The sequence below is a fragment of the Xiphophorus hellerii genome, chromosome 11 (genome assembly GCF_003331165.1).
Source record: "Xiphophorus hellerii strain 12219 chromosome 11, Xiphophorus_hellerii-4.1, whole genome shotgun sequence".
Classification (NCBI taxonomy): domain Eukaryota; kingdom Metazoa; phylum Chordata; class Actinopteri; order Cyprinodontiformes; family Poeciliidae; genus Xiphophorus; species Xiphophorus hellerii.
The window spans coordinates 3,770,118-3,797,902 of record NC_045682.1 but is presented as its reverse complement, the minus strand read 5'-3'; the positions used below and the strand labels follow the sequence as shown (position 1 = coordinate 3,797,902).

General features: G+C 39.2%; 1 protein-coding gene and 1 long non-coding RNA gene across 2 annotated transcripts in view; one reads left to right on the top strand and one right to left on the bottom strand.

Moving 5' to 3' along the window:
- klf8 (Kruppel like factor 8) overlaps window positions 1-27,785 on the top strand; it is a 72,569-nt gene that overhangs the window by 20,238 nt on the left and 24,546 nt on the right. The window contains exon 2 of the mRNA XM_032575849.1: window positions 18,931-19,248. Within this exon, the coding sequence (XP_032431740.1) occupies window positions 18,931-19,248 (318 nt within the window). The remainder of the gene's footprint in view (window positions 1-18,930; window positions 19,249-27,785) is intronic.
- On the bottom strand, window positions 9,836-12,426 carry LOC116728080 (uncharacterized). Its single transcript, XR_004340938.1, has 4 exons — window positions 12,336-12,426; window positions 11,919-12,239; window positions 11,758-11,810; window positions 9,836-10,151 (listed from the first exon to the last, which is right to left on the bottom strand). It is a non-coding gene; the product is annotated as an uncharacterized LOC116728080 (long non-coding RNA).

Here is a 27,785-nt window from a genome sequence, read left to right as displayed (position 1 = left end):
ATAAACAGACGGAAATCTTTAAGTTGTTTCAATTAACCTTCAATAAAACTTGGGCTGCACATTACAGGAAGACAAATACTCTATTTCAGACTGCCTCTGGCCACTAATTCAAAAAACACCTAAAATAAGTGACGCCCCTGTGCCCTCTTGTTTGCATTTAGTGATGTTATCTCTGCATCCTTTCCGGTTAAATGTCGCTGTCAGTTCCTACATGTCTGCATGTGAAGATTCCTCGGTGACTCTGACCTTGTTTTCGTCAGATTCCCAACTGCAGAGAAATTTCCCTTGAAGCATGTTTTCTTTGTCCTATAGGAACATGCATGACAGTTCTTGCCGAGGAATGTCAAACACATCTTAGTCAGAGGTATCATGTAATCAGCGGATAGATCTGTGAATGCCTGACAGCTGGTGATTTGGTTTCCGCTGCAAATGAGCACTTCATTATGTTTAATGCTAGAAGGAAATCTATAGATTATATGGATGGTCCCAAAATAGATAATGTTTTAATGAACATATTTAAAAATATATATATTTTGAGCCTTTTTCCTCAACATTTACAGATTGAATATTTTTTCTTAAGCTTTAATATGATAAACATCCCAACTAGATTTTCCTACTAAGAGCATGAAACTCTCACCACCATATTTCACCAGTAACTACTGGTCGGTCTTTGAACTTTAAGAAATTTCCTCCTGACAGAGTGGTTCTAGCTCTAGGATGTTACTGTGTTTTCCAACAATTTTTATTATGTTAGTCTCAGGGAGGAAACATCAAATAATAATGCTCTCTATCTAGCTTTCTAGGTAGCTACATACATTCAGCTAGCTAGTTAGCAATATGCAGCTAGCTAGCTATACATATTTAGTTAGCCATCAATCTGTCTTCATTTTTGTTCTTTTAGTTAAAAGTTTGTGTTTTTGGTTGTAAACATTTACCTGACTGTGTAAATCTTAAGCTACTCCTTATTTATAGAGATTTTCCTTCAAGGCAGTCATTTATCTATCAAACTTTACTTGTCTTATTGTGAGTCTGTGTTCCTGACCATGATAGAATATTCTCACAATAGGCTTTGATTAGAAAAGAGAAAACGGGACATATGGCAAACAAAGGAAGAAACATCTCTCATGACAAAAACAAAACACCCTTAAGCTGACAGAGTACTTTAAAGTCATTGTAGGAAACAGGGATTAAAAAAGTTTCTCTAAAGGTCTGACACGTTGTTGTTGCTAAAATACCATTTTCTGTCTGACAAATACTGTAGTTTGTTGTCAGAGTTTGGTAGCAAAACAAACCACAGCTGAAATCCAAATGAAAAACACTGAAAAACATTCAGAAAGCTTGGAGAATTTTTGACTAAGATGATTTAAAGAATTACAAGAACAGCTGACTACTTTGAAGGCAAAAATAAATACACATGCTTTCTGACACCTTTTTAATTGCCAGATGTAAATCTCACTTATTAACACAGTTTTAACCTCAAAGTACCGCTGCATGTGAATCCATGAAGCAAATTTTCTTGATGTTTCAACACCTTATGCTCATGGTACAGAGAAGTATCTTGTTTCCTCTCAGACCATCGGCTCACCTCAAACTTTCCGCTTCCTGGGACGTAAGCCCTCTCCAAAGGAGGCCGTGGCCCTTTAAGGGGCGTTGTCGTGCTGTTCTCAGCTGATGCAGGGTTGGAGGGAGTGAAACTGTCAGGGAGTGGCTGAAGAACCGAGATAAGTTGGTTCTGTGTGGCTCGATGTGAAGCAGAAGTAGCCCTGTTGTAGTTCCTGTGCTATTTGGGACTTTATCAGCCACAAGGCTGATGTGATGTAACCGGATTGAGTGTCTGCTCACCTTTTTTCTGTTGCGAATTGCAGGAGCTGATGTTAGAAATTGTTTATCATCTGAATGAAGTATGAAGTTATGCAGAAAATATCATAATCAAAAAGGTTGCATAGAGGTTTTTCCATTTATAGTCCAGCAGTAGAGACATTGATAAAGTTTCAGTAGCAGGTGCCACCAAATAAAAATCATGTGTGCTACTGAAGAAATGGAATCCAAATCAATTCACATTCATCATGCATAACAACTAGCCCATTTATATCAGATTAAGTTCAAAAGATTTACAGAATTTGTTAGTCTCACACCAGCGTTGACTTAAATTAAGAGTGCTCAATTACAAGATAAACAACATCTCTTAACTCTATTTTTCTAAATTTTAAATCCTTTGGTGATATAAATAAATAAATAAATCTAGCACAAAAATCTTATACTTTAAAAATACTTCATAATTGCAAGAATCTTATGAAAAAAAGGTTAATCATGATGTGTTCAGATCAGAATTAAATATAATATTCATTTATTTGTCCCTTTGGAGTGAAGTTTCTGAGTATAAGAAGCAAAGCAATGTGCGAGTAGAAATGCATAATAAATAAAATGTAAGAATAAATGTTTAATAAACAGAACAATACTTACTTAGGCGTGTTTATTTTTTATTTCTATATTCTGTGCAAAAATACAGAAAGATCTGATACCCACATGAAAATAGAAACCATACTAAAAAAAAAATATAGAAGCAATGTTGCTCAGAACTTGTCAATAAGAGTTTTCTACAACAGAAATGTGGAATATGCGTTAGATTAAGAGCATAAAAATACAAGACAATAGTTTGGTCTGAAGCCTTTCTTAGATATAAAGCATTGTTAAGGAACCACTTCCTTCCTGTTCATCTCTGGATTATTGTAGGTGTGTGTCTGAAAGCAAACTTCACTTGAAAAGAAAACCAAAACTGGTTGTAGTTTCTGTAGACATTCTTGCTGCTTCACATTATTAAAATTCTGAAAGTGAAAGCCAACTGGCATATGACCTATCCCATATTTTGGTGTTTTGACGACAGCAGCATCAAAACGTAACCAGTGTGAAAGACCATAAGGACGCATTTTTCAGTTGCAATGTGCCTTTATCGCAACTTATTTCACTATTGACTCTTATTTTATCTTGTTCATTGGATTGGATTTTTATGATTGGAGAAACAACATATTTTGGTGATTCAACAGTTAATTCATTCAACAAACTGGGTCCTCAAAAGTTGGAGTACTGTCCACAGGTTCAACAGCCTGGCTTCTTCTCTCCTTTGCCTGGTCACACACTCTTCATCCCATTCTTCAACCAGCTTTTTTGGGCGTGGCATTAGCATCTACTTAGAAACTTTAAATGATGTCACATTTGTACGGCATATAGTTTGTTTGTTCCCCATGTGCACGCTTGGGTTCTCTCCAGGTATTCTGGCTTCCTCCCACAGCTAAAAACATGATTAAGTTAACTAGTCTCTACATTCACTTATGTATGTGTGTGTGTGCGGTTGTTTGTGTCGTTGTGTTGTTCTGTTACAACACATAGACACCCTGGCAATCTGTCCAGGGTGTACCTCGTCTCTTGCCCAATGATCACTGGAGATAGGGACCAGTCCCCTCTGCAACCCTGCAATTATACAGTGATGGTTTAGTGGGCATTCATAAGGAAAATGTATTTTTGTGTTGAGTAGCAGCATGAAAAATTCACAACGTCCTCTATCGGCCAATCAAGATTAGCTCCAACAACCAGTGGAAATTCCATCCCTCCACTCGGGACCAATCTCTATCTTGGAGGATGACAATGCTCACTCACACCAAGCAGGGTTCAAAAGAGACTACCTCCAGAGTTTGGGAGAGGACAGGATAGAACAATGTGCCTGTAGTTCTTTTTTTTTAAAGCTTTTCTAAAAAACCTACACCAATTCCATGCCCAACCTGCCTGTTTTTCTGATTTCAACCCCAACAAACTTTTGTGAGGTCAGCATACACATACTTTTCAAAGCCCCTTCTCCATTGTCACGTCTCACTCTAGCCGGTTAATGTCTGGTTTGGTTGTAGCTGAGTAGGGTGTGTCTCCGTTGGCAGTGTGTTCCTCACTATGTTGGTGGGAATGTGGGACCTTGGGTGGACCATGAGCGTGCAGGAACTGTGGTTGATTCTCCGATGATGTAATTTTGCGTGTCCCCTTCAGCAGCCAGTTTCTCTTGTTGGATGCGGGCTGCCCCATCCAGTTGATGCTGCATGCTCTCTTCTGCCACAATTGATAAATTAAAAGTTAACTGTGGAATTAATCTATTTGCATCTCATACTATGTTCTCATCTGGGTTGAAAATGGTGGTTGAGATGTTTTTGAGGAGTTTAAAAGTATTGCCTTCACTCATACAGTCTATCTGCCAATCGACGAATGCAGTCTGTTGTCAGTCAAATCCCTTGCGCGCAATACCTGGATAGGTGTGGCTTGTACCAAAAGAGGAAGTACTGCACATGGAGACAAATCTGGCTGGGGAAGAACTGGTTAATGTTAATGTTCCAAAAATAATTTTTTAGTCCTCACATATTCCTTAAGCATATAATTCCTGAGCATATTTACCTACAGGTTATATTCTTCATTTACTTTTATTGCTGTATCCAGTCGTCTCACATGTAATGAACAACCTTCAGTGTGTGAGTTAGAGGCCGAAATGCTTGTGATTTTTCCTTGAATGCCTGACAGAACAACATAAATCTAGATGAAGTCTTCAGGACCTTTTGGAAATTCCAAGAGACTTAACTTCCAAAAAAATTAAATATTTGGGACTACACTGAGGTTTAGGTATTTTTGTGAAGTATTTTTTGTACTCTTGCAGCCAACCAGCCACCACCCATCTGCCCATCTCATCCATGTCACTTATTAACCAAACCCCACCCTTGCAAACACACACAGCACAAAGTGAGGGAGGGCGAGAGGAGGAAGAAAATTGAGACGGGGAGGGGAAGGATTTGCTGAGCTACAGTAATGACCTTCTGTAAATTTGTATGTTAACTTTTTGAGTTGAAGGACTCTCAAGCCAAAACCTTATGACCATGATAGCTAGCACAGGCTGTGAGTTACGCTAGATTTTTCTTCACACCCTTGGTCTTGTACGAAGAAGTTTGTCCTTTTGCGTCTCAGGGCTGAGGCCTCGCAGGGAGGGGCATGGATGTGTGTGATTGGTGTGTGGGTGTGTGGGTGTGGGTGTTAGGGACTCCAGTTACAGGAGTTGTGCAATGTTTGGACCCTCAGCTGGAAACCAATGGAAACTGACCTCCCTGTCCTCCCAGCAGACTAATCTGGTGCACGTCCTCTTCTATCCAAAGTACGGCCCGTTCAGAAAACTGAACCTTGTTGTCACAGCTCAACAATTATGTAGTGACTTTAAAGAATAAAGAAATGAAACAATCCTTTACATGCGACACTTTATTTAATTTAAATATGGTTCAAAAAACATATCAGTATTTAGTCCCAAATATCTGGAGGGCCATGCTGTTTCCAGACAATCACTTTTATCGGAAATTCTGAACAAATCTGGTTCAGTTTGACATGTGGACTACCTAGAATACAATTATCACCACCTGAAGGTGTTTTTGACTGTTTATGAGTCATGACTGATATGAGGCCTGACTGGTTATATTTTTTATGGAAGTTTGGACTGTACGAAATACAAAATTGTTGTTGCTAGGTCTTTCAGTGTTAGCAACAACAATTTGTTGCTGTTAGCATGCTAACGTTAGCGTTACTAAAACTGAAGTTAGCTCTAGGATGCCAACATTAATGTATCCAAAAATTGTTTTCTAACAACTGAGATGCTGGGAGAACACCTGCTGCAGTTTTTTAACAAGTGTGGGGAGAAAATAACAATTAGCATAAAATGATTGGATTTTAACTGAAGCATGTCGATTGGCTGTGAGTTCAAGAATGTAGTTGCAGTAATTATGTTCCAAAAATCTCAGTCTGATTTTTTTTTTTTATGTTGGTGTTATTGTAATGTTAAAGTTACAGATACAATGACCTGTTGTGCCACAGGACAGTTTTTGAAGAATGAAATTTTAATTAACACCACAAAATTGCAGAATGGATAGTCAATAGCTGGATTCGAGCACGCTATAGTTTTTTGTTATGTTTTTGCAAGTTTTTACTTAATTTCTTGTCGTCATAGCCCAGACCTGACCTATTTATTATTTTCTAGCAAAAATACCTCCAATAGCTTGAAGAAATCCAGCATCTCTTGCAACATTGCCAGCTTCAACGTCTCCAGTTTGAATTTGGTTCTTAAACCGAGAGGTGCTGAAGCTTTGAAGCTTTTCATTCAAATTAAAGTCACGCTATCTTGGAGCACCGTGAACAAAAATATAAGCCAACCAAACCAGCAAATGGTGTTTGTGAAAGAGAAGCACTTTTTACGCCAACACTCCCCATTACTAGTCAATGAATAATCAACCTGGAACTCTAGTTGCACCTGTTCACTTCTGCCTCTTTTGATTTGTGGATAAGCAAACCCGAGGACGATAAAATCTAACCGACTATGAGATTTGGCTGCATAAACGTTTAGCTGGATGATAAACTGTGGCATTGTTTCATCTGTGAATTGTATTTTGTATTGCAGGATGTTTAGCAGTGCTGTGAACTTAGATTGAACCGCCAGTGGAATGAAAAAAAGCCATTATTAGGTGGGCAAATCTTTTCACCTCGTTTGGTTATTCATTTTCCTCTTTTAGTATCGTAAAATGACAGGAATCCCCAGCAGCAGTTGAACACAGAAAGAAAAATGGAAACCTAATTATTTTCTGTGCAGATGTTGTGTCCAGGTGCCTGTGAATGTGTTTCTTCTTGAGAACTTTTTCAAGAAACCCATGACCACAAGTGAAAGATGTGCGCATATGCGAGCATGCATGGGAACAAAGTGAGGGCATGAACGCAGCGGCTGACTGGGGTAGTCCCACCCTCCCCCCTCCCAACCCACACGTGCATGCACTCACACACACACAAAGCCAGAGGGGGTTTGTAGAGAGGCAGCAGCGACACGAAGGGAGAGCTGACCCAGATAGTCTCACAGTCCCACCCTCTCTGGCTCGCGCACTGCAAAAAAAAAAAAAATTGTCTTTTTGCACTAGTATCCTTCCTCTTCATCTGCAAAATTCATCAAATGAGGCTTAAACATTCAGTTAATTTCAATACCAACTGCTCTGCATGGCGCCAAAAATTATTCACGAGAACAGAGTTGAACAAGGGGTTGAAACCCAGACTATAGAGCACAGAGCGGAAATGGAAAAAACTTCTGTCACAAACTTACAGCATGACTCTGGGCTCTCATCAGATCTTTGCAGCTTTGCAGCAACAGACTGGTTGTTCTGAGCGGGTGTGAATGTGTGGGATCGTATGAGGATGAAGCAGAGCGTTCAGTTCACGCTCAGCCAGCCTTCAGAGGATAAAAATAGGTTTTAAAAAATGTGGAGATTGGCCTGTTATGAAGCCCAGACACAGCCAGTGCTGCATGTTATTTTTGACACACTGTCGACTTTCGTTGATTTGTGACAGCTAAAATTAGTCGCTAAAGAGTAGTTTATTATAATCACTTCATTATTTGCTATGATTATTGCATGTAGTTTATTTTACAACTGCTAGTTTTGCCCATTTTGGTTGTGCTATTGCAGTTGCTGGGTCAGTGTAACTTCATCCCTATTAAGTTTGATTTTGTTACTACAGAAAAAAAAGAAAAACAGATGAATACCTTTAAATAAATATGAGTTGACTTAAAATGTAAAAGTTGTAGTGATTTTGGTTTCCACCAGGAGGAGCTATTTCTAGAAAAAAAATGTTTTCTGCAGTTTTCATTCATATTAAACATGCTAATTTAACCATTTATGTCGTAAATTTTATATTTTTGCTTGTTTTAATTGTATGCCGTTCTTTAATTGTCCTGTGAGTAAATATATTTGCCCATTTATCCGTAACAACTGGAACTTTCAATATCTAGCAAATTATTTTCGCAATTTACCATCTATTAAAAGAATGCCCCTCAGATTAATTTCACTCCCTGCTACGCCTTTCGCCAGGGGTGAAATTACCGTGATAACCCGATATTGACTGGAAAGCGCAACGTCTCCCTTTTCAAAAACTATGAAATTTTCAGATAGCGGAATTACGGTGCTGCTAATTTGGCTGGATTGCCAGCACACCTTTTAGGACTTAAAGGTTTAATGTCAACCTGAAAGCACTAAGACACTCATCCCCCATACAATATGTGATATTTACACTGTCCATGAGAGGAAGTTATTTATCCGATAAAATGTATTTAAGACCAGAGTTTGGGACTCAGTCTAAGGTTCACACAACAAGTCTTAATGTTTAATTCCGTAGACGCCACACAGCAGTGCATTGCTTTCAGAAGTAACAATGGATGCCGCCGACTGTGGATTGATTTTTAAAGCTATTCAGGAAAGGAGTCAACATTATTGTCACAAGATGATGACAAGACAAACGAAGCTAATAATGTAAGTTCTGTAGAGAAGTCTGTTTGGATGCGTAGTCGGAACCAAGAGTGGTGGGTTTGTGATGTGATTCGCTTCATTGACACAGGCTTCTTTCATAATTTTCCTAATTATAATGTTCAGCCATTGTTTACTTCCCAGTTTACTGCGTCTGGGTTCTTGCGGAGCAGAATTACGAAACATGTCTCATGTCAATAACAAAAACGTTGGATGTGACATGACCTTTACAAACTATTGGATATGTATTTGGTTTAGCACCACATATGGGAAATCAGAATTATGGGTGAGTGAAAAGTTTAGAAGTTGGCCGTTCAGACTGATGTGAAAAATTTATCACATACAGGCAAAAATGCCTGTATGTTACTCATACAGGCAATCTGCTTTGCCAATCTACCGTTAGTTGTAAACTTGAGACACACTTAAGTCACAAAGACCTTGTAGTTGCCTTACACTCTAAAGACTCCAGACTTAATTTGTACTTGAGGTCTGAGACTCGAGTCTCATTACATGTGGATTCTCTAATGTTTCTCGATAGCAAATGAAAAAAAGTGGCCGGCTGTTGGTTTTATCTGTTCGTATTTAATGTTACCGTTGAGCAAGTAGTCACTGAGCCACAGACCACAGCTCTGACAGAGCATTTACTTTCCTTAAAGGGAAATAAAGCTCCCTGGACTGGTACTGGTTAATAACAACCTGTCTGTGTGAGTTGTAGTGTTATATTATCAAACCAGGAGGGTTTTAAACCGTTTATATTCCCCACTTCATGGACAAAATTCAATCCCCAAAGTTTTGAGTGGTTATTTTGTTTTTGGCTTTTGCCTTTCTTGCATCAGTCTCCATTCATAAAACTGAATGAGAAAGCAGCATTTGCTTGAGCCTGCAAAGATCAGAGTCAACATGCATTGTCTTTAACATATGTGCCCCCGTTGTGCTGCCAAATCAGCCCTGATGCATTGGGGCATGGAGTTGGGACCTCGGGGGAAGTCCTGTGGTGTCTGGCACCAGGACGTTGTCAGGACTCTTTAAGTCCGCGTTGAGGAGCCTCTCTGGATTAGGCTTGTCTGTTGACATATCCAAGATGCAGGATCTGGTTGACATCTGCAAATGTTTAATACTAAATGAACATGTTTTTGTTATTAACTGTCTTTGACTTGCTTTTGAGATACTGTAATCTAAACTCTGTGGCCATATTCAACAATTTAACCCATTAGAAACAGTTTTACTACGAGCAAAATGCACCTGGATTGTTTTTATGTCACAATAGGTGGCATAAAAACCTATACCCACACACTTGTGGGTATAATACCATATATTTGTTTAGTGAGAATGTTGTGAACTAAATTATTAATTCATTTAAATCTTTACTTGCTCTTTAATTAATCTCTTCCTTGCAAAAATGCACAATTTTACCAAAGGTTTGGTCTAGTTTCTCGTGCAAATATCTTAATACATTCGAAATGATATATTATATGCAATGTGTTCATATATGAGGAACATAAATGAGACACATTTTTATTTCATTTTCTTTTTTCACTGTTTCCACACAAAATAAGACATAAATGCTTGTCCACTTCTGGACCATCTGGTGGTGTTTTTTTTTGTCCAAACATGTCCAACATTGTGCTGCGTTCAGGAAAGGCCTGACGTCTCTCCTGTAGTGTAGACCTGAGGCAACTGAGCTCCTGGCTGGGGGATCTTGGGGTCTCCACCTCACCACAGTCCATCCTGACTCCCCCTCATAGGTGCCATCATCCCAGAATGCCACCTCCTCTGCTGCCAGTACTCTCTGCCTTCCTCCATCACCTGTGAACACAGAACAGACAATCATTATGAGCTGCAGGCATCTTTGTTGTCATTAAAAAATAAAAAATTTTAATGACAAATTAAAAAAAACACTGCCACAAAAAACATTTGTGGCAACTTCCAGCTTAGACTGCACACACAAAACATTGAAAGCTCCAAAAAAACATCCTATTAATGCATTCTTACAGAACATAAAACAACTGTAATGGAAAAAAATAGAAAACACTGAGAAACAGAAAAAAAAATTAATTAAAATTACTTGGTATTTTAAAAAATCCTCAGAAGAAAAATATCCGGGGTGATTTTATTGATTGATGTCCAAGTTTTTATTATTTCCAAGGGGACCAATAGGCATTATTAAAATGAATGATTAAAAAATGTGCGATGCAAAGAGTACGACAACTTTTTCCTCCCTGAGCTACTGAGCAAATAGCGGCAAAGTGCGTGACTCCATCTGTACTTACGCAGGTGGAGCGGATAGACAGAGCACAGCGGACTGCTGTGCGTAAAGGTAGCTTTATGGATAATCTGGAAAATAAATTTACTATCATTCTGCTCACAACAGACCGGCATGTACATGGCTGGCAGATGTGTTTCTATGTATGAAGTAGGAGCCAAATCCCGTCGCTCACATGGACAAAAAAGTTACGAAGGGCTGGGCAAAGTGAGAGTTGATCTGTTAAGTTGACTGAATAAGACAATATTAATTTAAAACAGGACTATGGAATTTTTTTTATAAGTGTCTTGCTTTATTAAATTGACAAAATATTGGTTAATACAGAAGTATTAATACTTTAAATCAATATCGGCCCAAATTTTCAAATTTGTGCTTCCCTAACATTTTCTTTTCTGTACTTGTGACTAACCAGTAACAATAATAGCTCACTTTTTACATCAACCTGGAAAAAAAAATACAAAAATCTGAAATTATATTCAATTTAATAATAAAGCAGTGGGTCTACAAAGACGCTTATAAAAAGAATGTCTATACTCCTGTTTTAGTTTATGTATTCATCTTCAGTCACTCTAATAGATGAACTCTCACTTTGTCCGGCTATTTTTAACTTTTGTGTCCCAAGTTAGTGACAGGATGTGGCTCCTTCGTCACAGACAGAAACACATATGTACTGCCATGATGCGCAACACCACCTGTTTGTTGTGACAAAAATGATAGGAAATTTATTTCCAGTTTGTCTAGCTACGCTAACTCGCAGCCCACTGTGTTCTGTCTGATCCAGCCACAAGGCAGCAGCTCCAGCAGGAGAAGAGCTGTTGTATTCCAGGCATCGCACCAGACATATAACAACCTGAAAAACAATAAAAACCCAGACATCAAGCAATGAAATCTACCCGGACGCCCCGGACCGAACTTGAAAATTGGAGGTTATGCTGCTAATCTTAGCATTTGTCATCAACTCATATATGGAACTGAGAACATTATGCAAAATAAATAATCACCCATCTGAAACATAGTGCTATAAATAGTAAAACATAATTCAATGAAGCTTTGAGGCAGATAATTTGCCTCAATAAAATTTTACTTGAATTTACGGTACTTGAATCATTCAGGGAATTGTGACATCTCTAGATTAGTAATAAATTTTACCTGCTTCTTTCTTGACCAACATCTGGGTGACGGGCAGCAGGTCCTGGACGCAGCTGGAAAACATTTTTGTGCATTATAAATAAATAGCAAAATCAAAATATTTACATAAACAATATTGAAGCAATAAATATCACAAACATTTGAAAATATTAGATACTCACACACAGTTGCATCTCTGTCCTCATCACGGACATCAGAACGTGCCTGAAGAGTTCTGATCAACATCCATGTGACCCCCATACTGTGAAGTGTCTGTGGAGATAAATAAATTAATAAAAAATAAAAAATATATACAAATAAATACATTCAAGTTATTCTCTTTCACTCAGTGCATAAGATAACCAGCCATTGAGCAATCGGGAATAAACGCAGTGAATGAACATAATGCATACCGGCTTCATCCCGTCCCTCCGTCCTCATATTGAAGATCACGTCCCCCATGTTGTCGATTTCTTGTGTTTACCACACTCTGGCTTGCTGTACTGGGTTATAGCAGAAGACACAAGATAATAACCGGGAGATCAGTTTGACTTACAAATGTCTGAGTGCTCACCACTAAACGTGAAATCATAACTCACAGGATTTCACTTTGTCCTGGTGGACTCCGGAAGAGCGCCTCGGCAGTGAGGTCTGAGGCCTGGCTGTTGAGGCTGGGCCATTTTTCACGTCTGAAAAAATAAAAGAAGATGCGAGTATTTTTAATAGTTTATAACATCAGATGTAATAAAAATATAATAAGAAATCTCATCCTACACATGTTTTGGCATTATGGAGAAGGCAGACCGCTTTCTGTAAGAAACAAATAAGACGCTTGTGTTCATGTGGAGGAGAGTCGCTACTTTGCGATTAAAAGCATTCTTTTATTCAAAACAAGGCCGAAATCTTGTCACGTCGGCAGAAACACTTCTCTTGGAAATGTGTACACTGGTGGCTCTGTCTGCATTCCACCACACAATCTTGGATGAGCTTGGCAGACATGCAATGTTGACAATGCATAATCAGATTTACCCTGAAAATTGTACTTAGCGATGCACACTTGGTTACATCCCTAAAGTGAGCTACGTGTGGCCAAGAGCTGGTGAATGTCACTCTGTATTTGTTTCATTTATATGACTTGTAACATTAGAACATTTTCGGCATTAATGCCTGTTTTATATTTAAATAAATCTCATTATTTCTCAAGGCAATAACACTGACAGGTTTCGGCCGGGTCCTGGAACTGATACTGATAAACACACCTGGGTGGTGCACAGAAGGTAAAATGGGTGAACTACAACAGAAACTGCAGTCAGAAAGGCAGGTGCTCAAAAGTTGATTGGCATTTGCATTGGTCCCAGCAACTTCTTTTGAATATGAAAGCCTCACCTAGACCCAAGGGGAGGGGGGTGATAGGGCAACACAGGCGCACACAGTTTTTGACAATTCTTTGCAGTTCCCTACAATTTCCCATTCTGACAAAAAAAAAAAAAAACTCTTGCCGATAGCCCTCAATCTCTAAGCGCATGGCAGCTCTAGGTGTCAATAGCTGTCGAAAATCCCTCTTTTCATGCAGTGAGAAGATAGTTGTAAGCGGGCAAAAAAAACCTTTTTACCCAAGAAGTGGCCGATAAAGAAGTGAAGAAACTCTGCAGCCTTCTCTATTTTTCTCTTGCAATCCTCCTCATCCCAGCTACCCCCACCCCAACTTCCTGTGGTGGGATCAGAGGCTGACAGGGTCACACCCACCCCACCCTTTTTTTATTCCTGGAACTCCACAGTGGGACCCCCTTCTCCTGGGTGGGGGTTTCACACACAAGCATCTTGTCAGTTCTCATTTATGCACACAACATGCGCATAGGCTTACTACAGACTCTCACTATCGCTACTCGTTAGTGCTGCTCTTCACACTCATGCACACACACACACACACACACACCCATCTAGCTCTTGGCCCCCCTCGGTGTGCTCCTTCCCCTCTACTGCCTTGTCGGAGGGCAGATGTGGATCAAGTTGGATTTGCTGAAGATTCCCAGTGTTTGCTTCGATCTGTTTGCAGTGAGAACATGCGTGTGATCTGCAAGCTGAAACGCCATCCAGCTGACTTGAAATCTCTTCTTTTAATGTTCAAATTAAACACTTAACCCCATCCATCTAGAAAGCCAGACAGACTTAAGTTAAACACTCGAGAATTATTTGCTATTATTAGCAAATTAGTGTTATGTTTACACTATGCAGATTTTAAATCCAAAACATTTGTGAAGGGACTAATATTCAGAGGTGCTCTTGCTTCTTTTCAATTGTTCCTTTTTATTGTGTATGGGTTGCCCTGATCAGCTCTAAACTGTTTTCATTACACATGAGTAGTGACACTTGTATGTCGCCCTCAGTGTCTTGTAAATGACTGCAGATAAACCTCAATCCAAGTCTCCAGACTGTCTTTAAATTTTATTTGCCAAAGCAGGCTCAGTTGTGTGCAGGTGTGTGTGTGTGTGTGTGAGGGTGGATGGAGAGGAGGGGGAACAAAAAAATAAAAAGATTTGCTTGTTAACAAAGCAAACTGACAGTGTGATGAAAATCAAAATACACACATTCTACTCTTCCATTACTTTGTATGCTTTTTTTATATTTTGTAAAATTAACTACTTCATTATTTAATTTATTTAGAGTATGTTTTTAATCATATTGAAATTAAATGTAACAAAACAGCACCAAATATAGCAATGGCCTCTTGTAGATTAATATTCACCAACACAGCTTTCACAGCAAGCGATATAACCAGTAATGACTTCAATATGTCTAATCTAACCTTTTAAATCCAAAAATAAACTCGACAAGTTACAATATTTTCTTCAATTTTTGATGTCAGGCAGATCATTTTTGCATCATTTTAAGGGGTAGCATTAAACACATACCCTTAGCATTAGTTTGAAAGATAATGGCTCTAGTTTCACAGATAGTTTAAGCTTTAGCTACACAGATAGCTGTATTCTACGTTTAGCAAGACTGTTATGAGCTTCAATTTTATGAATAGAATGAATGTAAGTTAGACATATAGCATTAGCAAAAATTAGAAAAATAGTATTGTTTTTAGCAGTATAGATATCTTAAGACAGCATTATTTGTAGTTAGCAAGATCACATAAGATTCAGTTAGCATTAGCATTAGTTGAAAAAAATAGCATTAGCTTTAGCAAGTTGGATACCATTAGATTAGGTAAACATATAGGATTAGCATTACCTTTAGTTAGATATTAGTTTTAGTTCCACAGATAGTATTAGCTTTTACTGGATAGACAATTTAGCTAGAGTTGGAACAATAGCAGATCATATTAGCATTTGTCTAACAGTAATTGGCAGTAGTCAGTAGAAGACATTAGCTTTAATGTCTTCTACTTTAATGTCTAATATAGTTAGTGCTAATATAGCTAGCTAGCTAATATAGCTAATTAGAATTAGCTATATTAGCTAATGCTATATTAGACATATAGCATTAGCAGTTTAACATTAGTTAGACAGGAGGCATTAGCATGAGATAAATACTTTTAGTTTATGGAGTTACTGTACATCTGAAGAAACAATCCTGCTGGATTCTACAGTCCATAAGTTCACCGGGATGAAATGAGGGTAATATAATGAGATTTTAACATTAAAAGTAGATAGCATAAAATTGCTGATACAAGTTTTATCCTCTCTTAAAACAAAAGTCATATTTACCTAAATACTGAGCCTTTACAGGTAATTGGTGCTGCTTTACTAAAAGTACATTGAAGAGTTTTTTAAAATGCATTTTTTGCTTAAAAAAAATCCAGTTTAGCCTGGAAAGAGTTCACATACTGTAGTTTTAGTTTTTTTTACTGTAGTGTCTACTGTAGTTTTAATGCAGTAGACGGTTTACTTTTCAACCTGCAAATGATCTTCTCTCATAGAGCCTAGTTTGATTATCTAGCTAGAGCTTTATCTTGTCATCTGCCATTGGTAGGACTGGACATACTGGGGCACGATGAGTGGTAGATGAGATGTCATGAGTCACTAAACAATTACAATGGAAATCTTGTCATTTTTGAGAAAATATTGGTTCAAACGCTCCAAACAAATTGCAAAGGGTAAAAAAAAATGTGATCACAAATAGTCGAAGCCTTTTTTGCCTTCATGTTCAAACTTCCTGGAAGCAGAACTGAAACACATACCAGTATAGATGAAGTCATGTCATTGTGGTGCAGTGACATGTACATCATGGCTGTGTTACTGTAGAAGCATGCTTTACTACCTTAGAAATAACTTTTTCTGTGTCACGTTTAATTGTAGGACAAAATGCCAACACATTTTGCCCCAGAAGTCATTTGTTTTTCACACCAAAAATATGCTTTCATCTATGGGAGTCCAGTGAAATATCAGACATAGTCCGTTTGTGGGTTGTGTTGTTGGTTTGGGGGGAAGGTAAATGCATCAAGCTGCATTTACCTTTGTTTAGAGACACAGAGGGGGCTCTGTCTGGCCACAATGGACCTGGGGAGGGGTACTTGTGTGTGTGTGTGTGTGTGTGTGTCCTCTGCATGAGTGAGGGGGGCGGTGCTTACAGCCACACCCGACCTGATTAACTTAAGGCCCCACCCCACTGTGGAATCTGCTGGGGCTGGGTAGCATACCAGCATAAAACTCAGCACCATGGTTCAGGCTCATAGGAACAAGACAAAACACAGCAAACTGGTCAACCAGAAAAATTAGTTGACAAATAAGCATCTATATATACACTAAGGAGGCTTTTACAAATCACTCAGATTGAACACTTTTGCTTTAGATGCAACCAGCTTCGCCTTGCTTGTGCTTAAACATAAGATGCTTTATAGTACGGATGGTCTGATTGCACCAACGCAATGTTTTTTGTATAAAGCGTATGTGTGTGAACGTGCTGACCTTACAATATTATATTATTCATTTAATGCTCAGAAACCAGGCCTGTATTCACACCAGCATCAGCTGAAATTATAGGGAAGGGAAACAGATAGTAGGCAAGTCAGCATGTTTTAAAAGTCCAAGCAGGGGTCGTGACCTGCAGCACCAACTAAAATGGCGCAATGTTTTTACTATACTGATTAAATCTGTGAGCAATTCTAAGGGATGTTGTTACAGTATGTTTAGTATTCACACTGCTTGGACTTTTTATTTGATTAATCAGCACAAAGTATCTGTGAAATGGAAGGAAAAGATTGATTTGGTTTATATTTGTTAAATGATTACAATTCTGAAAAGTGTGGTGTGCTTTTGTATTTCGCTCACCTGAGTCAATAATTTATAGAATCGCCTTTTGCTGTAGAGACATCACTTTGGATCTCCAGCTGTATGTTTAGGGTTTCAAGTCTTTTGCAGCCCCTCTAAAGCAGCCCCACAGCATGATGCTGCCTGCCTTGTGTTTTTCTGTGATGATGTCCAGTGTTCAACTGGGGACCAAAATTTCAACATTTGTTATATTTTCGGCTGCTGCTGTTCGCTTTCACACTACACTGTGTCAAACGAACCAAACCCTTTGAGAAACCTGTTCCGCCCTGTACCAAGCGCTGTACCAAGAATCACTCAAGGAGACGACATAAAAACTTCCTCCTTCACGAAATGTAAAGAAAAGTGGAGTAGCGTCAGAATTTATTGGTTATAATAAATTGTTTCTATTATAACACCATGAGCCATTTCTTCTGTTAGTGCCAAATTTGTGTGTTTGTTGTGGTTTTATTTACCCAGAATGCCCTGTGCTTTAGTCCTTTTCCTGCTTTTGGAGCGCTCTCCAGTCCACTTGGAGTTCACATTTTGATTCAAACCGCACCAGAGTTCACTTTAACTGAATCAAGACTTGCTTTCTCTTTTTTGGTCCTCATCAGAGTTCAATTACGAATTCGCACCTCCCCAAACGAATCAGACTTTCTAGACAAATGAACTGGAGTTAGATTAAAGCAGATGAAATGTTAGTTTGCCAGCATTTTGTAGACCCCCAAAAAGCTTCATTCTGTTCTTATCTGATCAAAAGTCCTCCTTTAACAATTTTGCTGTTCCTCCTTTGTAGCTTGTGGCAAACAGGACTTCCTATGACTTTCTTTCAACAAGATTTTAGATGTATTATAGAAAGTTTAAAGGGTATGAATACTCTTTCAGGACACAGTTTTTTTTGGCATAAGTTGTCTTCTTCTGACGTTAAAAGGTTGTTCATGTTTTTTTGTTCTTTCCTTTTCCCCTTTCTGTGCTGCGTTTTTCCCAGCCTGTTCAGGAGAAACTTTAACTATCTGTATCTCTTCCTGTATTCATGTGATATAGTTGAGAAATACAGAATAAAAGCGGAAACCTTGCTTTGTTGAAGTAGAAGTAAAAGCAAACTGTTTAAACTCCAACTATTTCCTAAACCTGTAGACATATTCATCTCAAAACCCTTGAAGTTGATCTTTTAGGGCTCGTCAAAAGTTTCTGTTCCCTGATAATTTGTGGGAGAGCTGATGATTGTCTGATAGTTTAACTTATAAAGGAAGAGCAAATGGACAGCAGAGTAAGCTAGAGGAGCTGGGGTGTGTTGCTTCTCCTCCTGAATGTGTGTGTGTGTGCTTGCGTCCCTTTGCCTTGGCACTCCCCAGTCGCTCTCTGAAGGGGTGTGTGTGTGTGTGGGGGTGTGTGTGTGTGTGTGTGTTGCAGCTCGGCTTCCAGAAAAGGGTGTGTCCGCCTGCCTGCCACTGAAAGGGAGGGAGGGGTCAGTTCACGGCTACTCCTCCCTGCTCTGTCTGTTATTTCTCTTTCGTTCTCATTCCCTCAGTGTCAGCCTCAGGATTTAGGCCTTTGTTTCTCTGCCTCTTCTTCTCTGCTCTCTTCTCTTACTCTAGCTTTAAATTTCCCCTCTCTTTTTAAACTGTGTGTGTGTGTGAGCCCTCTTCTGGCTGATTTTTAGAGAGGAGGTAAAGCTTGTTATCAGCTCTATTGCCTTTAAACTCCAGCTTACAGATTCCTTTCTACCTTTTCCTTTTTTCTTGGTTTTCTCCCATTTTTCACCCCCTTTCTCTGGCTTCAAACTTTTTTCTTTACCTTCTTCCGACCCCTCCCCCCTTCCTCTCCTCCTTATCACCTCCTCCCCTCTCCTCCCCTCTCTCCACCTTCCTGTCCTCTGCATCTTCTGCATGATTTGTATCTTCCTAACTAATTGTCTGCCTCTCCTCCTCTTCCTCAGTGCCAGTCGACTCCAAAGCAGAAGAAGAGTGCCGCTGGTGCCCGAAAGAAGCAGAGGAGCCCGGCCAAGCAGAGCGCCGTGACCCGGCAGCTGCCGTCCTCACCTCCGCCCCCCGCCGCCCGACGAGAGCAGGAGGAGGAGGAGGAGCTGGCGACTGGGCCTCGGCCGCCGCACGAGGAAGAGGAGAAGCTGAAGGAGGTGGGGACGCTCACCGTCAGGGTGAAGCAGGAGGAAACGGAAGAGGAGAAGGAGGCCCAAGGCCGGAGAGACATGCCCTCAGTACAGATCAAACCAGAGCCAGAGGAGATGGAGTGCACGGTGAGGAAGAGGAGGAGGAGGGAGGAAGGAGAGGTGGGGTTTTGGGTGGAGATGATTGGTGGATAGAAGAAGTGATGGAGGAGAATCAGTTGGGTGTAGGTAGGCGTCAGCGGGTGTGGCTGCAGGTTCTGACGCGTTGGAACCTGTTGAGTCCTCACAGGATTTCAGATAAGATTCTGGTTTATTGCTCTCAGTTTAGCAATATTTTGTGATTTTTAAAAAATATATCTTTGGACGTTCCTGACTTTAGAAATCAGTCAAAAAAAAAAAAAAAAATCCAAACAGAAGGTGTAAAGATCCATCAGATCTACAAGACTCTGAGTGAAAGCAGTCAGGTTTACTTTTTTGTCTAAATTTAAATTAGCAAAACATTCAGAAAGTTTATTCCATGAATGGCTTATATACAAAAACCAGAAGGTTCAGAGAGACAGTACCCCATTTTCTCTCAGTTGATTTTCAACCATTTATTCATAAATTCACCATAGTGAGTTCTCATCATGGACCAGATTCTCCTTTATTCTGTTCTGTCGAAGCTTTTAGAGTTTTACTCTTACATCTGCTTCTTTTGAGTCTTCTTGCTGCACTACATACTTCCGCACTGAAGGGTGTCATTATCAAGATGATGGTAGGGCATACGTTTGGTGTGATAATTATTAGTGGTGGGATGGCATTAAGATTCTAAATCGAGTTAATTGCCGAGTCTGTAATTAATTTTTTGACAGAACGAGCAACAATTTCAATTTAAAAACCCATTTTGCTGCTAAATTATTGAAGAAATAGACAAATGAGCTCAACAACAAAGATATTTATTGCTTTTAATGTTATTTAGGTTATTCCTCTATCAGATTGGTGCAAACTCCTATTATGCCCATTCAGCTTTCCCGTGTTTCAGGAACCCCTGATCATTTTTAGCATTGGGGACGTCTGTGCTGGTGCATCATGTTCAGCATTGAGATCCTATTTTAGGATAAAAATGAACTCGAAAAATCAATACCGTAGACATTTAGTATTCACAGTAGTGAAGGAATTTTTTCCTTTTGAATATTTTACATATGCTCAATTTAAAGAAAATCTGTGAACAGGCAAATTTCTCACAAATTATCTGGAGTTACCGTCCACAGAAATATCTGCAAATACTGAATCGCAACTAAGTCATAGAGATGCTGCTATTTTATGCATAATAACAACAATAATAATAATAATAATAATAATAATAATAATAATTAATAATAATGCTTTTATTTGTATTGCTCTTTACAATAACCACTAGGTTAAACACTGCTTTGAGTTTCTTTATGACTTTGCAATGAGTACAATAAAATTAAACAGAAGTGACAGTCGAATAATAAAAAATGTCAGAGTCTTGAAGAGTTCTAGGTCAGAGGTCAGTCTTATTTCTAGCGGAAGTTTATTCCAGAGTCTAAAGTTTAACATCAATCCTAAACTGATTGTGCTTCTTAGAGTTTGTTAGCAGCATTCTGTACGTTTTGGAGGTGACTTAGTAGAGACTAGTGTATGCCAAAATAAAGGGTATTGTGTTAAGCCCAGTCTCAAAGTTATAAAATGTGGACAGCCTTTACAAGATTGTTATAGTTTAAAAACATTTTGGCTTTGGCCAGGAGCCATATGTGAAAGAAACACACCCTAACCACATCATTTGTTTGCAAAGTTTAAAATTTGAGTAAATTTTTTTTTAACTTTAAGTAGACACTTGATAGAGTTCACCACTGTAAACTGTGGTGAGAGCTCTACAGACTATGCTGAGTTTCAAACTGCTTTCTGCCCTCAGAGAGGCAAACAAGGTGAAGATGTTCTGTAAAGTCCCACTTAAAACCCTACAAAACCTCTAAAGAAATTGACCCAAATACGTTCATGAGCTTATTAAGGTCACAACAAGTTTTAAAACACCCTGGCAACCTGTTTTTCCCCCTTTAGCTTGAGTTTGAACCACCTGGAACATTCAGCCTCGATCAGAACATTGAAAACAAGAAAACATTAAACAAACTATTTGATTTTGCATTTTAATTTGTACTTCTATTTGGATTCTACTGCTTCTAAAACCAGCACAAGTTCTTAAAAAAACACTTAAACATTTTTTGGAAATAAGTTTTTTTTGGTGTCTGGAAAATGAACCATTTCAAAAACTTAAGGAAAAGAACTTCACATATTAGCAGTGAAGCCCAACCCGTTACTTAGCAACCCAAGCTGAACTCCAGCGTGTTTAATCAGCTAGTTTTACTGCTGTATGCGCTGTGCAATGGCTGCTGAAAAAGACAAGTGTTTTGTTGTTCACTTACCATCCAGAAACTACTTTCTGCATTCTTCTTCGTTGTGCAGGAGGCTCTACTTCTCCTTTTCAAACTTGTACGGTTGTATAATTGTGCATCTGTTTGCATCCGTTTTGACGTGCGAGTGTAAATGTTGAGTTGGCCAGCTGCAGCTTATTTGGATTTAAAGTGACAAGAGGCCCTAAAACAGCTCGATCTGAAAGGAGCTCAGAATCGGCAGAACTGATCAGACTAAAATCTCATCAGCTAAGATTGATTTTGCGCAAAAAAATGTAACCAACAATGTTTTGTGTAGCCCCGAGACCTACCCTCCCTGTTGAAGGAAGCAAAATACGTCACCTTTAAAAGACATTTGAGTTGTACTAAAGGAATCAAAGTGGATAGCTCATAAACACTTTATTTCTTACACCATCTTAAAATTCCCCCTTCTTGTTATCATTCTATCTGCTCGCCTGTTAACATCTTGCACCCTCATTATTGATGTGTGCTAATTAAATATAATCATAAGTACTGTCTGTACATCACCCTGCATGAGAACGCTTTTTAGCTGGCGCAGGCAAGTCGCTGCACATTAACGTTTCTAACTGCATATTGAAGTTGATAGGCTTTAGGACCATAACCTGTTATTATCAGAGCATATATGATGCAGGGCGTGAGGATTAATGATAAGGCGATGTTTGTCGGTCGCAGGCACGCAACAACAGCCATTACCTCAGCCCCGCCGTCCAGAGAAAGGCTGGATGAGCGCAGAATATGTTGGAGGAAGTGGAAAAGAGCAGTAGGAGGCAGACGGGGATAGGTTTCAGATGGAGGGAGGAGATAGGGTGGAGGTGGAGAGGGTGTGGACAGTCAGATAAGAGCAGACTGCTGTCCATTTTGTCCTCCATGTTGCAAGATGAAGACGCTTTGTTTTTAAAAGAGAATCCACCAGAGATGCTTACTGTTGTATAATGCACAATATATAATATAAATCAGTTTACTGCATGATAAATTAAAATGAGCTTGATAATTTCCCATTGGACAATAATCATTAAAGAGATGTTCCCCTTGAATATCATTGAAAAATGCTGCAAACATTTTTGGTTTGCACTACCTTTCACTTTTGCCTTTGTCTCTCTGTCTAATCTAAATGATTAATATTTTTTTAATCAATCTTTGAGTTTGCATACTTTCATTGGTATGTCACTGTTACTATTATATTTGTAACAGTGTTACAAATATAACACATATTGCTGTTGAAAATATCGCAATAATTTTTGGAAAACCTTGTCACCTAGTAATAAGTAACACTTTTGTTACTTTTGTTAATCAAAATAAAGCCTGAATGTTGAGGCAGTGTATGTGTCAATAACTCAGTAGTTTAAGAAAGTCTGGACTTTGACTACACCAGACATTTTTTTCCTCTTATTTAACTTTTTTTTAAACCAGGTGAGTGGTTAAGAACAAATTCTTATTTACACTAACCACCTGGCAGGGAGGGAAGAACATGTTGGAAGATCAAACTGCACATTTTTCCAGTAAACAACAAACATGAACAACATACTGTAGTTGAGGTCATAAAACAGTATAAACAATACTGAGACAAAGACACAGGATAAAAATGACATTATATATCTTAATTGAAGCATGTGCACGTTTCAGACAGCGTCTTTAAAAGTTCCTATTGATAAAAAGTTGCTCAGCTTTTATGTTTTTGAAGCTTCTTCCAGTTTTTTTCCAGCATTATGGAAAGACGGTTCTCTTTTCTTCCTGGGAAATTCTGTTGTGGATGTGCTGCTTTGTTTGAGATGATTGTTTGACTCTAGAGTACATTGGTGTTTGGAGAGGCTGATGCTGCCTCAATGAAGCCCAGACCATCACCCTACCACTAGCGTGTCTTTGTCTAATTAGGCTGATGTAACCTTGAACTTTCATGCTGAGTCTGGGATGGAGCTTTTTGTGTTGCACAATCTGCATATGTGTTGGGATTGATGTTTACATGTTTTCTTGGACTTCAAATAGTTTGGACATGGCTATGGGCCTTTCCAGGCTGATATGAGGCAATAATTACATCTCTAAGGTTGGATGTCTTTCGGTCTTGCCGTTGTAATGGTCTGCAGGATGACCCTTGAAATTATGTGTATAAATCTAGCAGCTTTGTACAAAAATCGTAAATTTGGAGGTGAATGAGCTTTAACTAACCCTACCATCATAAAATAAACAAATTACTAAAAAGTTTCAGGGACACATCATTTCCTGTTTGGTTACACTGCTCCTGTAAATGTCATGGCTGGTCTTCGTTTAGCCTGAGCTGAAAAAACATGAATGTATTAACTGACCAGACTCAAGCCGACACATAGAGACCTTGTGCTGCACATTTGCTAAATGCAGAAAATTGCAAGTATTTAAATGCCTTCAGCATGTTCCATCTGATACAAAGCTGGGGTTTTTAAAGGATTTGTTTTAGCAGCCATTTTATTAAAAAAAAAACATGCAATAAAGGGGGATTAAATTTGCAACAGTTTGCATTTCAATATTTCTGGATAGTTTGTGCGTATTAGTCTGAAAGACATATACATTTTTTCTAATTCCACATTATTTTGTGCTGGTGTTGCTTTCTTATGTGTTACCAGATATTGACCACTGTAATTTTGATGAGACATAAAGCAATGTCACACCTGGCTCAGCTGCATCATAGGTCAGAGTACTCAGCATTTATCACAGTTTTCCCTTAATCATAGACAAGGATCTGTTCGAAACGAAGGTCATAAATCTGCTCCTCCTTGAGATTGCGATGTCTTCTAGTAATGTTGGTACAAAACAAGCTTGGACTGAGATCTAGCCCATCCTGTACTTTTATTGTCTCATTTTTTCTTGTGAAAAATCTATAATTATAATAAGAATTTGAATTAATGATGTCTAAAAACCCTCTAAATACAGATTTTTCTCATAATTGTTACTTTTAATATTTTCTCCGCTCTACTTCAATATCAAAAAATTCTACATTTTTAGTAAATCCAGTTATTCTATGCAGTTTAATGATAAAAATCACACCATTTTATGTAACTTGTGTCCTAAACAAACCTGTTATTAGTATTAGTAGGGTTACCCTAATATCTAGACACTGAGACCATGACGTTTTACCACAAAATCCTCTAATTTCAAGCAATGAAATGCCACGTTCATGCCGACAGTACCAGAGTTCTTCATTCATGAACTCTGTAATTCTACTGTAGCTGCAGATGGACTTAAAATAGTTGCATCCAAACTTAGAATTTGACCACATGAATTTTCGATCAAACTGTTATCTTCTGGCCACCGAGAACAACATTCAGAAACGACAGAAGGTCCGATGGATCGGAAGCAAATTTCTGATTGGAAAAACTTTGAGCAATTTCTGTTCACATGAGGCTGAAAGTGTTGGGGAATGGGGGAGGGTTCTGGTGGAGCCCCTTGTGTTGTGGTGTGGTTTGGGTTAGTGATGGGTGGGGGCTGGGTGGAGTAGTATTGCGTAAGGGATCATTAAGCAGAGGGCGTGTGTGTGTGTGTGTGTGTTGACCACACCTCTGTGGCTGACTCTAACACAGGGGAGTGGACTTTCCTGTCCGCAGATAAAGTCTCCAGGAAGTGGACCCTCCTGGAGTTCAGAACCTAAAACATCCTACTTAATACCTCAAAACCATCAGAACCATCATTATTATCGCTGTTGTATGTTTACTCTGAAAGTCTGTGCCCTTGTGTAACTGCTTGAAAATGAATAACACCGCCATACAGCTGCTACATGCACCAGTGGCTTCCCACATGTTAGAGGCATGCAAACAATAAGCGTCCCACTTTGCTTCTCAGCAGGAGACGTTGAGAGCTCCTCTCTGGGTCCTGATCTCACCGGAGAAATGGCAAAAAGCTGTAAAATGATTAATGATTAGCTCCATTCAACTATACAATAAATACTGGGTTAATTATTTTATTTATAAATGGCATAAAGTTATAAAAACAACATTCATTAACTCAAAGACAATGCCGTCCAGAACCGTCATGCATCCAGCGGACCTACTGCTATCTGCTTATATTTATTTTGCAGCTAAATTAGAGCTAAAACATCTCGGCTGTGGTGAACTTTGAACTGTTTTAATGACTGCTTTGACACATTGTCAACTTTATTCAGCAGAAATTTCTCACATATATGAAGGGAATGTCTCAGTTACTTTTTCAAGTAATTTCAAACTGTTATTTAAAAATTATCAGGAAATTAAGTAAAATATGTCACTAAACTTGGCATATGATCGGCCTATTAGCATTGTTAGCTCAAGCGAGGCTCAACTAGTAGCTGTATGGGAGAGATCTGAACACAGGTCAGCATTAGGCATTGCTAAGAAAAAAGCTAACTGTGCTAACTCTAGAACACTAATTATAAACATTTGTTCCGCTAATGCTAAAGCACTACACCAACATGGTATTTAGCTGAGGCTAATGCTAAAACGCTAACTTTAATTGAAGTTATATCTGTCCTTGAAAGACTAGTAGATGATTCTATCTGGTTCCCTGCTGTCCCTGTTTTATTTTGTTCCTCTGTGTTCCTTGTTTGAAATAACGTTAGATGCTAAACTTTGTTCAACTGCAAGTTTACATTCAGTCAAGTAAGTCAGCGCTTTAGAATTTTAGAAAAATGTATTTAGGGAAAGGGGATAGGTGGATTTGTTGATGATTCATAGAGGGAGGGAGGGATGAATGATGGATTCACAAATGGATGGATGGAGAGATAATGAATTGATAACAGGTGTTTCTGGTTGATATGCTGATGAAACAAACATTGTGACGTTGGGTCACCAGCAGAGAAAGCGTTGATGATTAAACAACATGTCTGCTTCATGCAGGTTAATCAGTGTTCGTCAGTGCGAAGGAACGGGGTCAAGGGTCGTTCAGCTCATCAGCTGTGGTACTGCAGCAGCAAAAGAAAAGTTTGGGAGAAAATGATCTGGACACACCTTTATCTCACCTTCACCTTTCCCTCCATCATTCTTCTTCTTCTTCTTCTTCTTCTACTTTCTCTCACAAACTTTCTCACATAAATCCTCCTCTTCTTCCCCCCCCCTTTTTCCTCCCCTCTCTCTCTCTTGGTCGGCCTCGCTACCTCACCCTAATAGGATATGTCGGGGGAGGCTCTGCTTCCGCTCGCCCAGTCACCATGGCAACCACAGCTCTGGCGGGAGTTGCCAAAAGACTGTATAGCCCGACCCCCCCAAACCCTCCTCATCCCACCAACATCCCCACCCCCAAACCCACCCCATCACTCCTCCTCTTCCTCCTCCACCTTTTCTCTCTCTTTTTCAAACACAGTCACAGTGAATACCTGCCAGCCAAACAGTGAATGGATCTAATCTGTGCTTCTCATAAGCACAAATACACACAAGCAAACAGCGAAGGCCTGCGTGTGTGTGGGGGTGTGTTTGCATGTGTGAGAGCTTCGAGGTCTATTTGCTGAGCGTTTACCCTGTATGAGTTAGTTAGTGTGTGTTTGTTTCCGAGCTTTCACCCCATTCAGAGGATTTCACATCCAGACTCTGATAGAGCAGCGACGTTTCAGGGGAGTTGGGGCTTTGCAGTGCAGATACTGGATGGATGCAGCTTTTCTCCTGCTGCTGCTGCAGGATGATGAGGATGATGATGGTGATGATGATGTCATTGCTGGCAGCTCGCTTTTCCTACGCCGCGAGGCTTCCAGGAAGTAGAAGCAGCAGCCCTGATTGAGACAGGAAGCAGTTTGCGTACTGTACGTGTTGTTTTGGTTTCTGAAATGCGAGGGTTTCGGTGCAGAACAACTGGAGAGGCTGAGAAATGCTTGGCTCGCCTTTGATCCTTGGCAGCAGCGACAAACACACACCCTGCTGCTTTAATTGCCCCGGCAGACAGCTGTGGGGAACTGAGCTGCCGGCTTCAACTGTCATCTGCTGAGGAAATTCAAGCAATTTGAGGCAAAAATGGTTTATATCTCTCGCAATAAATGTGGGGCTTGTTGCACCAAACCACTCAGGCTACATGTATTTGCATTGCTTGTAAAATCCAGAACATAAGAAAAAAAAAGGTGAAATTATTACCTAAATTGTTGGGAAAATGTAGATGTTCTATACTGAAAGTTTTATAATATGAATTATTAATATCATTTTTGCACAGAAAGACCAATTTCTACTGCTTATTTTAATATTTTTAGCAGATTTTTGTTTTGCTAGGAACCTATATAATTTAAAATCTGAGATTTCTGGAGAATATGTT